Genomic DNA, 15,133 nt, shown 5'->3' with positions numbered 1-15,133 from the left:
CCGTTAGAAAATAATAACCGTTTAAATCGTCAATTTTAACTTACCGTCTCGTTTGTCTTTACTATTGTTCTTGCTTCTCTCTGAATCGTTCCAACTACCACTTGTAGCCGTCTTCTCTTCAAAAGTTTTGGATGAGGGCGGTTTCGTAGCTGCTGCTGAAGAATTGTTGTTAGTTAAAGAAGCAAGGTGTCCATCGGAAAACGAATTCTCCACTCGAGGTTTGCGATCGTTTCGGCGTCTGCCTGAACTTCTTTTATCACTCTGCCTTGAGAGCAGGGACGAATCAATGGATGCAGATTTTGAAACGTTATTCGGTGGGAAAGGGTCGCTAGGCTGGCTTGCCCTCGCTTCTTCTTTTGGCTTGACTGGCTGTCTTTCTTGACGGTTGTCATTCTTCTGTTTGCCATTTGAAGGCTGATTTGGAGTTGGACTGCTTTCGTGGTGACCAGTTGCTGGGGATTCATTGCTTCTCTGCTGCTGTTTCTCTAGAAGAAGCTGTCGAAGGTCTTGATTTGATCCTGCATCCACATTGTCTTGGTAGTACAGCTGCCTCTTCCCTTGATTACTCGGGACAGGGGGTTCCTTGAATTCTTCTTTCTTTTTTTTGGTGTGCTGTTGGTGGTGATTTTCTGTTCGTGGCTTATCAGAATTTCTATCTTGTCTCTGGTTGTTGGTCCTTCTCGTTTTGGATTCTTGAGTGTGAACCTCACCACCCCGATCTTTAGATTTGTTGCTCTCATCGTTTAAATTGACATTCCTAAAATTTGATTCAAGACCAGTGTCAATGTCTGCTCTTCCAGTGCCTTGCAGGCTGCTGCCTGGCTGTATGTTTTCAACATTGCTGCTTGACTTTTTCAGAGGTCCTGATCCAGGACGGTAAACAGCAACTTCAGGCCTTGGTCTTCGCGACGAACGCGAATGGTCAATATCAGCATTCATTGATGAAAGTCAAGACATTAAAACAATTGTGCCTTGTAAAACCTATTTCGTTTCAAAAACAAAAAGAGACGCATTAGAAAGCTACACACAAGTTTGGAGCAGCGCCATTTCCATAAGGCCTAGAGCCACAAATTAAGATTGTCAAAAGAAAAGCTTTAGTAATTTGTGATCCTCGATGGCAATTCGTTTTAACGGACAATTGACACAAGATAAAGCATTACATTAAGTATCAAAATTTAAGATTGGAAAGAGAGTGAATCACGTACCAATCGTCTCAAACACAAAGGGACTTGTCTAGGCAACGTGAAGTTGAATTGGTTCACCACAAATATGTGGCATTTGCCTTTTGTCTGCTGTCTTTCGCTCGCGACGTTTCACAATCAATTTTTCTCTCTGGGGGAAAGTTGACTTGTTTTCTTATTACAGTGTAGTTTCTACTGTAATTATTAAAAATGGCTGAGCTTAAAAAAGGAGAAAATTTAGCATTGCAACAAGTTAAGAAAGAAGTGACGCTTTTTAAAGTCCCTTCGGCAGCTCAAGCCCCGAGAAAAAAGAAGAAAGTCCTTGATGAAGACAGCTTCGTTCACAAACTGGAATCTATTATTCAACGCGATTTTTTCCCTGATTTGACCAAGTTGCAAGTGCAGGCCGCCTATTTAGAAGCTATGGAAACAAATGATATAGTCAAGCTAAGGGAAATTTATGAAAAATACAGTGTTGGTCCTGGTGTTCACGATTCACGTAGAGGACACGCCACCCCATCAACATTTGAAACACCTACAAGGGATTTTCAAGATTATATGTCTGTTCACAGTGCCTCTAGCACCACATCCAAAAGAACGGCAATAGATGATCAAGAAAGTCTCGATGAATTTCTATTCAAAAATACAAGTGAAGACAATGAAAGCTTTGAGGAAATGATGGATGAAGCCAAGCGGAAGCACAGACTAAAGGTATGATTTCTAAAAACAAAATTTAAAAAAATTTATTCCTAATGTTATTATTTGATTTCAGTATTCCTGGTTATATGATGTTGAAGACAACAGCACGTCAAAGCAAGATTCGACTTTGGCCCTTCCATCTATTGAAAAGCAGGCAATTGAGGATTCAAAGCCAGCATTGATTGAAACCTGGAAATACAGAGTCAAAAACTCCATTATGTATGTTCCTGAAGGTAAAGTACATAAATGAATTGCTTCTTGATAAAAAAAACTTATCTGAACATGCAATCTTCTTCTTCAATAGGAGCCCCATATACTCTGGAAGAAAGAGTGAAATATGCCCTTGACAAAGATCATATTCAGTACGCCAATACGCATTACCAGTCGAACCCTTTCGACGAATCCCGAAACAGAGAAGCGTTGCATAAAGCAGCTCAATTACAGACCAATACGAGACAGGGTCATGTGGACGTTGATGGCAAGGAAATAAAGTCCAACGCGCCACCCACAGTTAACGGGTTCGACTTCATGAAAACACCTTCGCCAGTACCGGGTGTTGGTGAATCACCCCTAATGACTTGGGGAGAAATTGAGGGAACCCCGTTTCGCTTAGATGGTTCAGACACTCCTCTTCCGTCTTCCTCAGTTGGAGTTGGCGCCTTCCAGCTGCAGCCCGTGTCCGAGCGGGACAGAATTGGCCACAAATTGGCGGAAAAAGTCGGCCAAGGTTACCGAGATCGCCGTGGAAGAAATCGATCCTCCGCTACTCCAATGGCTTCACCCCGTTCTAGTAGCGGAACACCTAAAACCGCCGGAACTTTGAGGTAAATGAAACTTATCGCCTTACGCTTTTAATTGCCCCTTACACATAATTTTTTTTCTTATCCATTAACTAGCCAAAGAATTGCGCTCATGTCCCCTGCTGCTCGACGGTTGGCGACTTCAAAACTTGGCATCCGCCTCAGCACCGATCCAGCTTTGCAAGCATCGTATACTCCGCGCCGTCGATCGGGAGATGAGACACCAACACCAATTCATGGACGGACACCTTCCACTCCATCTTATGGAACGCCACGATCCTCACCGCTTGTTCGAGCTCGAGGTTCTGGCGCCGCTAATCTGACCGACAATCTTCTCCAGTTACCCAAACGCAAGGCTCAAGATTTCTTTTAAAATCATTCACTTAAATTAGCATTGAATATTTGATAGCCCCTTTACACCTGGTTGAAGTGTTGAGGGGCAGACTGTTGATAGACCTGAATGAAATGGCTGATAAGCTTGAAGCGAATACAAATGAGGTTGGCGAAAAGACTATTTGTCTTTTCGTTGATTTCCTCTTAATAATTGAAAGAATCACATCCATTGATTATTCGATTATTAACTGACCATCCGTCTGTGTTGCCAATCTTTGCCATGTTTGACCAATTTTAATATTCATTCAATTTTTTTATTTTACTAGGTACAGAAGTTACTACATTAAATAAGTAATTCAGAAAATGATGTTAATCATTGTAAGCTCAAATTAAAAGATCTTGGGGACGACAAGCTTCATTAACTTGTAGACGGTCGACAATTCGTGGAGATTGTAGGGGGTTGGATTATTTTCTGGGCATTTCTTGGGAACTTAATAGTTGCCCGTTAGAGTAAGTGGTAGGATGAATGTCATGGTACTTTGCAGTTTTGAGAGTTCCATGGTTATAGCTACCCTTGGGGTACTGGGTGTAGGGTACTGGGTGGTTGCTGTGGCTTTTAACGTAAGGAGTTTGGTAATTCTCGCTGGCTTTAGGGTAAGAAGTAGAATAATGGTGGGGGTACTTGGGGTGTGGATTGGGATTATACTTGATGGAAGATGCACCATGTTCTTTGACGTAAGGAGCTTGATGATGGTATTGGCCTTTATTGTAGGGAGTTGCGGAATGCGTGTTGTCCTTGGCGTAGGGAGTGTGATGTGTCTCATGGCCTGTATTGTACGGAGTTGAATAAATATCGGGGTACTTGGCGTGGGGAATGTTGGCTTTGACGTAATGAGTTTGGTGATGATACATCTGATGGTCCTTTGTGGGGGTAGTAGAATAAGTGTCGTGGTACTTTTCCGTCGTAGTTGAAGGATAATGATTCACGGGATAGTTGTGTTGGGGATTTTCGTCATTTTTTCCATCCTTCTTGGCGTAAATAGTAGGATAAGATCCAACGCTATAGGGAGTCTCATCGTTTTTGGCCTCTCCTTCGTACTGGATGTCAGCGACGTAACCATTCTCGTCGGCATGGTAGGTAACTTTTTGCTTACGACCATCCGGAAGCATGACGTGATAGCTTCCAGAGACAGCTCCTTTGCCGTTACTAGTTTCTTGCTTGCCGTAGTCAACGCTGGAATGCGCATCTTTTACATTGAAATTGTAGTTGTATGTTCCATGTTCCTGGTTAATGTAATTCGTTAAGATAACGTCTATAACCAAATTAATAATTTAGAAATTATGCTTACGTCGTAGGGTTCAGAGTGATGGTGACCACCTTGATGTTCATTTTCTGGTTTCTTATAAACAGGAGTGTTATGATAAGGATCGGTATCATACCAAACTTGATTAGCTGCTGCAGAATCAGCCAGGCAAGTAAATGCCAAAGCAAGAAGAACAAAAACCTGCAAAATATTTAAATCGCCAATTAACTATTATGTTTTTATTTTTAACTAGAAGTTATTTAAGTGTTATTACCTTCATTTTGGAACAATAATTGAAGCTGAATCAACCAAGGAGAAGGACTGATGCTTTCTTGGAACTTGGACCTCCTTTATATACTGAAACTGTCATGACATTATAGAAAGTCCACTTCAATCATTCAAAATCGGTTGACGAAATAAAGAGAATGCGGTGTTGCAATTAATTGCTGTGATGCTATTTTTAAAATGTACATTTTGCTCTTCTTATTATTAGCGTAGCCAAAATAAATTGATGTCCTAGAACTTTCTCGTTTTATTTCTTCGGTGTTGAGAGATGACCTCGATTGATAAAAACTTGTCTTCCATTATTAGATTTTTTTTTAAACTGACACCTGACACCAGCAAGTCTTTTGTAATGATTGTTAATTGGAATTTTATCATTCCAATTATTTAGCTTCTATATTTGCTAATCGCACCTGCCTCAGAAGGATTTGAATTATTAAAATAATTTACATTTTTCTTGGTGAAATGGCAATGGCACACATTTTGGGGACTTTTGAAATTTGGAGGGAAAAATCGAAATTAAGAATTAAGTATCGATATTAACTATCGATATACTAAGGCAAGGCCAAACTATTGGCGGGAATATGACGTCACTTTGGCGAAAGGAAGGGGGAAAGAAAGTTCACTGCTCCCAACCTTTACCTTTTTGTTATTTAGTGCTACATTTACTTCTTTACAGTTTGAACCAAGGTTTAAACAAGTCGTGCAGGTTTTTCAGTATTTTACTGATAATATTTAATTTATCTTCATCTGATTTATTTCCCCGACAACGCTTCGAAATTTTCAAACTTGTTTTCCGGTGCCTTAATTATTTTCTAAACTCTTTTCATTCAGTTCGAACCTAGCACGGATCAACCTTTGGCAGGGGCGGTTAAATTGATATTAAAAAATCGGCATAATTTGCTTACTTGAGAAAGAAAACGCCAGCAGGCGGCCATGAAATTGGAGGGTGGGTCAATCTCTCAATCAGGTCATTGGGGGCGTAAGTAGTCGAGCAGGCGATATCGTTCCTGTCACAGCATCTACATTGTTGTACCGAGGGAAACTCGCGTTCCATTACTGAGCCTATTTAAGAGGAAATTGGAATTCATTGTATTCTCAAGAAAAAGATAAACCAACAAGTATATCAACGACTGATCTGAACTGTGCAGCAAAAGACAGGACGAGTGTGTGGATCGAAGAGCCTCCACGTGGTCGGTCAGTGTCTCGCTTGTCTATCGCGTAAATTCCCATTTTTCATCTTAGAGTAGATTTTGTTGGAATGCCACAGTCTACGATCTCTCCCATCCGAATGACTGATGCCCATTCAGCTACTTCAGTTGGATCAGCTAGCAGCCTTTTAGTTTCTTCAGAAAGTGAATCGGGTAATTACAATTTGTATTTCTTGTCACATGTCATTAAGTCTTACGCCATTACCTATTTCATTTATAATAGCTAAGGAAAAGTTAGATAGCACAAGCAGTTTAAAGAATGGGTATGTTGGATCATTCACAACCCTGGCGCAGCCTTGTCTGCCTTATCCACCCTACCCAGAAACTGAGCAAAAGAATAGGGCAGTTTCGATGGCTGAAACATCACCAGTGCTTCGGCATGTCCAGGAGCAGAAAACGGCAGAAAAGACTGAATCTACCCTTATAACTCCCAAAGGTGAGGAGTTAAGCATCAAAGATGATGCTTTGAAGAAAGATAGATGCTTGTCGACAGCATCTTCAGAAAGTAGTGGTGGAGGTTGTGGAGGGCTTAAGAAGAAAACATATAGACGTTTTGGAGAAGTAGATAAAGAAGAAAAGAAGAAAATGACACCCAGACAATGGCTCCTCCTGACTGTTCTTTCTTTGGCTACCCTCACATCATCTTTTGCTATTTGCCTTTTCCCCCCATTCTTTCCCAAAATTGTAAGTATTCCTGCCACATGTTCTTGAATAAGTGAAGAAGTTTTACTAATTATTTTATTTCCCAGGCTGAAGAAAAAGGTGCTACAGTATCTATATATGGCTTTATCATTGGTACCAACTGCCTGACATCTTTTCTTATCACTCCTTTTATTGGAAAAAATGTAACAGATAATCAGCTTCGTTTAAAAACATCATTGTAATTAATTTCTTTTAATAGCTCAAAGTTATCGGCGTGCGATTCGCTTTTGTTTCTGGTGTTTTCATCGGAGGTGTCTGCTGCTTGTTGTCAGGGTAAATAATTTTTTGGGCAAGAAACAAAGATAATTTTATTTTTTCTGTTTAATGTTTCACAGATTTTTAGAGTACTTTCCTGAAGGAATGTCATTCATCGTAATATCTATATTAATTCGTGTTATCCACGCGGCTGGAAATGCGGGCACGATTACATCAACATTTACCTACACTGCAGTGGAATTCCCCAATTCTGTTGCCAAAATCTTTGTAAGATTTGAAGTTCAAGTCATTTCTTTCTTAAAACCTAATTTTAATTTTATTGATTTGCAGAGTCTAACGCGAACCATGATGAACATTGCCCAGCTCGCCGGACCGATTGTCGGCGGTGCCTTGTATGAAGTCGGCGGTTTTAAGACTCCCTTCATCCTCATGGGGGGAATTCAAACTATTATGGCGTTTATTGCATTACCTTTCCTTCCGGATTATGATGGTGGGTTCAATCAATTCTACTCTGCTCTATCAACGTCTTAATTTAGTTTCTCCGCTCCTTTAGTGTCACAGTATGACGAGGGATCTGGTAAAAAGCAATCCCCTATGGCCATTTTGTGCATCCCGTCAATTTGGATCCCATTCTTCACTTTCATCGTATCGACTATGTCGAACGGGTTTCTCTCGATTAACCTAGAACCGCAAGTGTTGCGAACGGTATGCTCTCACGTTGTCTTATCCTTGTGTAGCCGAATTATTTATAGCTTTTTTTATTGGATTTTCAGTTTAACTTGACACCATTTTACGTGGGAATCTTCTTCGGTCTGAAAGACGGTGCCAACAGCATTGCCAGTCCTATTTGGGGATACCTGTGTGATCGCCGTGGATCCGTGAAACTTTGCCTTCTATCCAGCACTCTGATTGGAGCTTTGTCCATATTTTTGCTAGGACCCTTCCCTTTCGTTCCTATTGATCGGTAATCCCCACATCTGACTTTTTTTCTTGGCAAAGTGCATCTCAAACTAATGGCTGTTTTACTTTTTTTTTTCTAGAAACCTAGTTGTAGTTGGAATCGCATTGGCACTAAGTGGAGTTGCGTTTTCTGGACAACAAGTATCTGGAGTAGTCGACGCCATGAGGGAGGCTGTGTAAGTTATAATTGGATTTGATTTTGTAATTTGTTTCAAAATAACTTTCCCCTATTGCAACATCAACAAAAATAGCCACGCTGGGTATCCGGATAATCCAAGCACTCACGGACTCGTTGCCGGTATCTGGTCGTCACTTAGCGGTGCTGGACGTTTTGTGTCTCGCGCCGGCACTGGCATCTTAGTGGATCACATTGGATTTCAAATGACGGCTGTCGTGGTCTTCTCTGTCCAAATTATAGTCGTAAGTGATTTATAATTCGATTTATTTGGGAGAAAGTGACAGCTGGATTGACGGTTGCATTTCGGCTTTCATAGGGCATGGCTACCATCGTATTCATGCTGCCCAAGTGCAGGAAAAATGACGGCAAAAAAGGTGATGACACGGTGGTGGATGCTATTTCCACTCGCACCACATCATTCACTTACTCAGTCGTTGATGTTGGCGAATTCCCACGATTAACTATTTCCCAACCAGAATCGCCGGCCGAGTCGGTTACGTGCAAATCGGTGTCGATCCCGTTGCCTCGGGACTGTGCCATCATTCGTCGCATGCGCGCTGAAACGTATGCTGGATTCTCCGGCTGAAAAAGTAGCCAAAAATTACATCCTACTACCACGCTTTACCTCCCCCAACTTGCGCTTCATACCAGGTCTCTAGCCTTTATTTCCATGTATTTCTTGTTCTTCCTTTAATTCCTTTGGGTGGGTCGGCTTTATATATTTTTTATGATGGATCATGTCCGGCCCACCCACGCTCAACTATCAAATCTCTAATCAATTCTTAATCTTAAAAAAAAAAAGAAAAATATTTGTTATTTAGCGTAATCTCAATTTTGTTTGTTCTGGCTAGCTCATTGTTTATATAACGTGTTGTTATTAAAAAAAGAAGAATATAGAATTATCATGGCTGCCACTATCACACGCCATAAAAATTCAGTTTCTTTTTTGTTATAGTTGATAATTGTTTAGACGTTTAGTGAAAGATTTTACTCCATTAGTGCATCAAATTTGAAGCCAAATATTGTTGAAGATTTAACTTTTTTTAAGGTTAGTAGTCTTAAGTAGAGTAGACAAAACTTTTAATCCTATTGTTTTTTATTTTAAACATGATTTGGCTTCCCCATTTCTTTTTTGACAGCAAAGATTGGATTAGGAATGGAGTGAAAATCGACCGAGTCACGAAGCCCTCCCACTCGAATCGATATTGAACTTTAGTTTCTTTCGAATTTGGGTTAAAAATGTACGGTAGTTAATGAAAGACTAATGGGTTTTTATAACTGTTTTAGTCGCCACTGCACTTTTTCAACAAATAAATTATCGATTTTTCTTTTTTCAGTTGCTGACGTTGGTTGCTTGCGTGCCCATCAGAGCATCCACTCCCGTCTGATGCAATCAGGAACCCGTTTGCACACGTCGAAAATGTTAAGCCAAAACGGGACCCATTCGGGCATGCATCCGAGCGGAGGAAGGAACCTCGACAACGGTTGAATGGGTTTGCAGACAGAGTCAGATGTTGAGCTTTGATGTACTACTACACCATTAGATAGACAGGTAAGAGGAATACATCTCCACTAAGTTATTTTGGAAAAACCCGGGGCGAAATAATGTTCGCCAACCGTTATAGCGCGATACACTTCTCTTTATTATTATCATTACCGAAGGCTTTTTCCCGAAAGAAAAGAAGCCTTTGAAATTTTGAACAGGAAGGAAGAAAAAACCTGTGCACTTCACTTTAGCTTTTAACTGTGAACGGAATGAGAAACCAAACACGGAGAAAATTAGGCACTCCGTCTTTTGAATAGTAGCTATATTCCTATAACTGTAAAGAGAAGAAAAGTGTATCCATTTCTCGATAGCTCGGAGCAATTGAGCCCCTTTCCTTTTTTTCTTCATCGGCGTCAAATTCATTTTCCGATTGATTAATTTTACTCATGGAGGTTTTCTTTTATTTCGCAATATCGTCTTTTACACTTGGGCGCAATCAACCGTGCAAGTATATGGAATACCGTGTGAAATTCTTTTCTTTTGGTGTTTTGATTGTACATGACGGCACGGGAGAACGTCTAACGCAATCAGCCAATGTACCGTGATATCTAAGAACCGCCTGTCGGACTAGATGTAAAACACCCCACGTGCTTATGGTGGTGGGTACATCATTGTAACGGGAAATTCCATCTCGTAGTATACTGGAACAGCATTTTCAGTTCATCGAGCTTGTTCGAAATAATTCAATTTTAAGAAATGGCAAAATAGTGCACGGAAGACTTTGGTCACGCGGTCTGACGTGGGTGACTGGATAATCTTCGTTTGACGATGCACTGAAAAGTCATCCAACGTCATAATCCATTAATTAATGAAAAAGAAAGGGATTTTTTATTTTATATGCGACTCCCCCTGCAGTTAATTAAATTTGGGACGTCAAAAACCTTGTGGTGGATGAGAAAATTGTGTGACCTTACTGCATCCTTGTAGAGAATTTCTATTTGAGTTTTTCACTCGTATCGACTTTTATCTTTGTTATAAAAAGCAGAAGAGGGGCATTTTACGACTGGCTAAACATTGGTGGGTGGGCGGGAGACGCAACCAGAGAATATATAATGTAATAAAAGTTCATGGAATCATGGCAGTATAAAAGCCCAAAGGCAAATTTAGTTGTTGTTTTTTCCTCGCGTTCCCCTCTAATTATTGGGATATATTTTGTACGTGTTTAGTGCTATCAAAAATAGGCGCTCACATTCTATTGTGCAGACACAACCACCACAAAGGAATCCTTGACCATTTCCTGAGCTCGTAAAAGTTTCCGTGAGGAAACGAACTAAAAAATAAAACAACAACATTTCTTTAAGGTCAAATCAGTAAAATTCAATGGAATCGTCCGTACATTTTTTGAATTTTAGTATCAAGGTGACATTCAGCATTATTTGTAAATGTTATTCGATCTATTCGACTATATAACGGGTGTGGCTTTAATACGCATATTCGTACGTGTAATTACGGTCCAAACCGGACGTCCATTATAGACACCGTCAAAACGTAATACTTACAAGGATAAAAACAGAAATAGACGAATTTGGGAGAAAGAAAAAAATGTCATTTAACGGGATAGGGTTCGTGATGGATTATTAGCTTGATGGATGGACGCCTTTGCGGTCGATTCCATTTGACGTTTTTTGTTTCCCTTTTGAGACACGTCAAGACAAAGGGAAATGTGAGACCGTTGACCGACTCACGAATATATATTGGCCGCTCACGCACACTTTCTCTGCTCCAACCACAAGACGACAAGAAGGAAATGCTTCGTTACTTGCTCTTATATCCGTATAGTATCCGAGTTATCGAACTGCTTCCAAGCGGACAGAATGTGTGCGGTATGCTTTTATATATGACAGTCGTCCTTTTTCGTCGATGGTTTATGATTACGCGCGTCGTGTGTAGAGTCAAACAAGTTTATTGAATTTCCCGAGCTCTGCACATGTCGTGTTGAGGAGGAATAGTCATTCCAACCTTTTCTTCCGTTCGTCCTGCTGATAACATAAAACGACCGTAATCATTTGAAAACTAAATTTTGTTCACTTTCATCCGTAGGTGGGAGTCTGAACGCATATAAAAGCCACTCTATCGGATGAGAAAGACTGTTATCAATTCACTGCTTGGGAGAAGAAGAAGAATATCGTTGACGATATCATTTCCCTTTTTCTCAATTCGGATGTTATCCGATATTCCCTAGAGAGATGTTCCGACTGTATTTCCCCGACATGCATACACACACACATATAGATACAGTTACGCAGAGAAAGTGGAGAGACTCTACTATAAGCATTTTCCAACTTGTTACATAAAAACTTTGCACGACCAACTCTATATCGATTTGCACGCGTCTCTTGTTTTTTATTATTATTACGTTCCACTTCGGGAAACAATGTAAGAAAAAAAATAAAAGATTTGTTTTATTTTATTTAGACCCTCGGCTCCTGCACAGATGCCGCCCAATGAAGATTGACTATGACACCGGTCAATTTGTATTTCTTAGAAATGGGACCTGGACGCCAGATATTCCGCCGGATTATGTCTGGAGCTTAGAAAAAAAGAAGTCGTTCATTTCCTATACACAGAACCCGATGTGTATCGGTTTCGTACATGTAAAAAGAGTGATGATGGTAAGAATAAAACTTTTTTTTTCGATATTATAGGCTCTGGCTGGAGGCCGTGTAGAGATCAAAGTATATACTCACGCTAAGGTTTTCCTTTTTTCTCCCTCCCCTTTGGGGGTGGTGTTATTGATCTTTCGTGTGTGTCTATACGATTTTCGTATGGTACACAGTTCAAAAAAAAGGGGGAGGGGAAAAAAATTACTTTTTCGTTCTTTCAAAACTTTTCTATTTCGTTGGTTGTTTTTCTTTCTCCCGAATCTTTTGCCGGCGTGATAAAAAAATAAGAAAATTCAATTGAATTTCTTTTCCGTCTACCCCGCCCTTCAAGAAGAAAAACTTTAGCCACAACAACAATATTTACCCCGTTTGTTCTTATATTTATTCTTTTTGATTGCATTTCCCTCGTGCTTGTCCCGCCGTGAAGAATGACGCGGCCAGAAAAAAATAAAAGAAATCCCTTCTTTTTATTTCGGGGTTCCTGTTGTACACCAATTTCCTGCTTTTATTTTCTTGGCGTTGAAAAGATGTAACAGTGATCACTTCCTGGAATTTTCTCTTGTCTCGTTACATTTTTATTTCTCTCCCGAAAAAAATAGTAGAAGAAGAAGCCGTCGATTCGGTTGGGGACCGCCACATTCAATCGTGCGCGTAGCAACCGCCGGCGTGCACACACAGGTATCCACCTCCTCTTTTCCAACCCCCGCCTTGTTACTCTCCCGCACGACGTTATAGGCAAAGAGTTTGGTGTCCGCGCGGGCCAGTCTGCGGGCCGCTGCAATCCGGTACGCACCTGCAACTATTCCCGCTAACCAGTGATATATACAGTAATGCTCAAGAGTGTATCAGATTTCTGATCAAAAAAAGTGCATCATCATTTTTCTGCGGGAAAAATTTAAAAAATGAGGAGAACCAAAATCTCGGCGCTAAGGTAAGAAATGGAATTTTTCTCTTTTCAATTCACGTAACGGCTGTCGGAAAAAAAAAATCGGGACGACTCACGATGAGAGATGCGATCAAGGTTTCATTTTAAACGGTCAGCAGAGCGTGCCAAAGTTGTTAGCCTTCGGTCTCACGCTCCAGTCAAGTCTCTTTTTTTCTTTTCTCTCAGCCTAATCTTTGAAGAAAAATGGGACTATTTTGTTTGTCGGGATTTTTTCTCATTCGCACGTTGTGTTAAAGACTGGACGTAGTCGTAATAATGGATTTATTGTTGTTGTTTAGTTGGCCGTTAATGTTACGCCCTCATCATCTTCGAGCTCTGGCGATTTTGGTCACGTTGGTCAGCCTGTCGCTTCTCTTTTCCACGTTCTCGATGCGTTCCGGAGAGAACCGGATGTGGATGATGGATTCAGCCGGTCGTCAACAACAGTACACTGGCGGCAGAGTAGTCATGTCGGCCGTCGATCCGACGGCTTCCAGCGCCACATCAGAAACAGCAGCAGCACTTAGTAAAGGCCCAATAACTGCTGAAGAAACCAGCAGCAGTTCTTCTTCCTCGTCTTTGGCCAGTTTCACTTTGACGACGGCGTCTTCAGCACGGCCCAGCAGCCAAAGTAATTACAAATTCGGCGTCGGCGAAGTCTATCAAATAACCAGGAAATCACTCAAGCCCCGCAATCCAGCAGCTGCTGTTGCCAAGGTGATTTGTTGCTCCCATTTCTTTCAACGGATTGGAATTTTTTTTATTTTTGACAATTGCGATTTTAAATAATAAATCTTTCGCAGAATCAAATCAAATCCAACGGATTTATTATGCCGGCAGTTCCATCTGCACTTCTCAAAACCAGAAACTTGTTCCACAATCGGACCGTGACTCAAGAAGACATCAAGTAGAGTGTAGAGATTTACTTAATTGAGTTAACTGGTTTGAATTAATTGATTTTATTTTTAAAAATAAAAAGCAACACTTTGGCGTTGCTGAGTCGGAGATTGGAGGAAACCAAACAGGAACTGAGTGCGGAAGTCGGTGCGGAACAACACGTTGGCTACTGGAACGTGACACACCCCAGGCGTTTATTGATAGTCACTTCATGGCGATCGGGATCGACTTTTCTCGGCCAAATTCTCTCGGAACATCCCGGAGTTTATAACCATTACGAGCCGCTCATGCACGTCGGATTGGAGCAGATACGCCCAGGCGATGTCAGAGCCGATTCCGCCGTCCGGCACTTGCAGGATCTCCTTCGCTGCAAGTAATAATCTTAAATCAATCAATCAAAAGTGTCGTAATCATTTATCGATTGTTTCAGATATTCCAACGAGGATTTCCTGAAGAAGATCCAGGAGAGCATGCAGGACATGTTGAGTCACAATGCCCAGGTGTGGCAGGCCTGCGTCCTGGGACCCAATCGCAACGTTTGCAGCGTCAGCAACTTCCTGGAAGAATCCTGCCATCGTTTCCCGACCTTGACGATGAAAATGGTCCGTCTCCGATTGAACCTGACCCGCCAGTTGCTGGACGATCCGTCGGTGAAGGTTCTTTATTTGGTAAGGGATCCTCGTGCTACAATGAATTCGCGGCTATCGAGTGTCAAGTGGTGCAGCCAATCGATCGACTGCATCGATCCTGGCCGTCTCTGCGCCGATATCCAAAACGATTTGGAAGCGTTCGAGTCGCTTTCAGCCGAGTTTCCAGACCGATTAGCTTTGATCAAATACGAAACCATGGCCAAAAGTCCCCACGCCACTTTCCGGGCTATTTTCGACTTTGCCGGATTATTTTACACTCGAAAAATCCGCGATGAAGTCGAGAAACACACGTCGAGAGACGAGAACCATCCGTGGAGCACGGTACGCAAATCGGCCGAGCGTGTCGATCTCTGGCGTCAGAAACTTGACAATAAAAGCATTTCTGACATCCAATCGGTCTGTTCCAATGTCCTGGTTAGACTGGGCTACTCCCAACTGTGATCTTCATCGTAATTCTGTTTTTTAATTTTTAAGATATAAATGATACAACATCGTACAATGAAAAATGTTTCTCGTTTTGTTTTATGTTCCTATGACTCTCCACCCCGTCTTATTGTTATTATATTTGTATTTAAGATTTCAAAGCGAATTCAGCTGTATTAACACAAATAAAATGAATAAAAATGCCGTGTGAAAAGTGATAATC

The 15,133-nt window shown here is 41.1% G+C and overlaps 5 protein-coding genes across 7 annotated transcripts in view; 3 read left to right on the top strand and 2 right to left on the bottom strand.

Moving 5' to 3' along the window:
• LOC124202251 (mucin-17-like) overlaps window positions 1-1,317 on the bottom strand; it is a 41,710-nt gene extending 40,393 nt beyond the window's left edge. Inside the window, exons 1-2 of one of the 2 annotated variants that reach the window (XR_006878022.1) lie at window positions 1,206-1,317; window positions 45-981 (exon numbers count right to left, since the gene is read on the bottom strand). The gene's annotated coding sequence lies outside the window, so the exon portion shown is untranslated. Of the gene's footprint in view, window positions 1-44; window positions 1,133-1,205 lie in introns of those variants that run through there. The other variant, XR_006878023.1, reaches the window with a different exon arrangement.
• Window positions 1,318-1,391: 74 nt separating this feature from the next.
• On the top strand, window positions 1,392-3,233 carry LOC124202259 (splicing factor ESS-2 homolog). Its single transcript, XM_046598562.1, has 4 exons — window positions 1,392-1,892; window positions 1,954-2,113; window positions 2,185-2,704; window positions 2,777-3,233. The coding sequence occupies exons 1-4, from the start codon at window positions 1,392-1,394 to the stop codon at window positions 3,051-3,053; spliced, it is 1,458 nt and encodes a 485-aa protein (XP_046454518.1). The 3' UTR covers window positions 3,054-3,233.
• Window positions 3,234-3,313: 80 nt separating this feature from the next.
• On the bottom strand, window positions 3,314-4,673 carry LOC124202261 (adhesive plaque matrix protein-like). The gene is made up of 3 exons (XM_046598564.1): window positions 4,592-4,673; window positions 4,363-4,518; window positions 3,314-4,297 (listed from the first exon to the last, which is right to left on the bottom strand). The coding sequence occupies exons 1-3, from the start codon at window positions 4,595-4,597 to the stop codon at window positions 3,479-3,481; spliced, it is 981 nt and encodes a 326-aa protein (XP_046454520.1). The 5' UTR covers window positions 4,598-4,673; the 3' UTR covers window positions 3,314-3,478.
• A 523-nt stretch (window positions 4,674-5,196) lies between these two features.
• On the top strand, window positions 5,197-8,803 carry LOC124202241 (MFS-type transporter SLC18B1-like). Its single transcript, XM_046598541.1, has 11 exons — window positions 5,197-5,963; window positions 6,034-6,494; window positions 6,560-6,655; window positions 6,712-6,785; window positions 6,848-6,995; window positions 7,059-7,218; window positions 7,282-7,433; window positions 7,502-7,692; window positions 7,769-7,864; window positions 7,940-8,108; window positions 8,183-8,803. The coding sequence occupies exons 1-11, from the start codon at window positions 5,861-5,863 to the stop codon at window positions 8,450-8,452; spliced, it is 1,920 nt and encodes a 639-aa protein (XP_046454497.1). The 5' UTR covers window positions 5,197-5,860; the 3' UTR covers window positions 8,453-8,803.
• A 202-nt stretch (window positions 8,804-9,005) lies between these two features.
• Window positions 9,006-15,131, top strand: LOC124202245 (carbohydrate sulfotransferase 1-like). Of its 2 annotated transcripts, XM_046598545.1 has the most exons (8): window positions 9,006-9,107; window positions 9,204-9,418; window positions 11,828-12,024; window positions 12,615-12,946; window positions 13,240-13,657; window positions 13,744-13,847; window positions 13,920-14,210; window positions 14,268-15,131. In XM_046598545.1, the coding sequence occupies exons 4-8, from the start codon at window positions 12,918-12,920 to the stop codon at window positions 14,926-14,928; spliced, it is 1,503 nt and encodes a 500-aa protein (XP_046454501.1). In that variant the 5' UTR covers window positions 9,006-9,107; window positions 9,204-9,418; window positions 11,828-12,024; window positions 12,615-12,917; the 3' UTR covers window positions 14,929-15,131. The 2 variants fall into 2 exon arrangements, with proteins under 2 accessions (XP_046454501.1, XP_046454502.1); XM_046598546.1 differs by lacking the exons at window positions 9,006-9,107; window positions 9,204-9,418; window positions 11,828-12,024 and having other exon boundaries at window positions 12,468-12,693; window positions 12,751-12,946.
• Window positions 15,132-15,133: the final 2 nt, after the last annotated feature.

Source organism: Daphnia pulex, chromosome 9 (assembly GCF_021134715.1).
Source record: "Daphnia pulex isolate KAP4 chromosome 9, ASM2113471v1".
NCBI classification, from domain to species: domain Eukaryota; kingdom Metazoa; phylum Arthropoda; class Branchiopoda; order Diplostraca; family Daphniidae; genus Daphnia; species Daphnia pulex.
The sequence above is the reverse complement of the archived record's forward strand: the minus strand, read 5'-3'. Positions and strand labels throughout refer to the sequence as shown.

Coding starts and splice junctions, on each gene's coding strand:
- LOC124202245 (XM_046598545.1), top strand. CDS start 12,918: ATGAGGAGAACCAAAATCTCGGCGCTAAG. Junction 12,947..13,239: donor ACCAAAATCTCGGCGCTAAG/GTAAGAAATGGA, acceptor GTTGTTGTTTAG/TTGGCCGTTAATGTTACGCC. Junction 13,848..13,919: donor GTGACTCAAGAAGACATCAA/GTAGAGTGTAGA, acceptor AAAAATAAAAAG/CAACACTTTGGCGTTGCTGA.
- LOC124202259 (XM_046598562.1), top strand. CDS start 1,392: ATGGCTGAGCTTAAAAAAGGAGAAAATTTAGCATTGCAACAAGTTAAG. Junction 1,893..1,953: donor AGCGGAAGCACAGACTAAAG/GTATGATTTCTA, acceptor ATTTGATTTCAG/TATTCCTGGTTATATGATGT. Junction 2,114..2,184: donor CATTATGTATGTTCCTGAAG/GTAAAGTACATA, acceptor CTTCTTCAATAG/GAGCCCCATATACTCTGGAA.
- LOC124202241 (XM_046598541.1), top strand. CDS start 5,861: ATGCCACAGTCTACGATCTCTCCCATCCGAATGACTGATGCCCATTCA. Junction 6,495..6,559: donor CCCCATTCTTTCCCAAAATT/GTAAGTATTCCT, acceptor TTTATTTCCCAG/GCTGAAGAAAAAGGTGCTAC. Junction 7,693..7,768: donor CCTTTCGTTCCTATTGATCG/GTAATCCCCACA, acceptor TTTTTTTTCTAG/AAACCTAGTTGTAGTTGGAA.
- LOC124202261 (XM_046598564.1), bottom strand. Junction 4,298..4,362: donor ATCACTCTGAACCCTACGAC/GTAAGCATAATT, acceptor TACATTAACCAG/GAACATGGAACATACAACTA.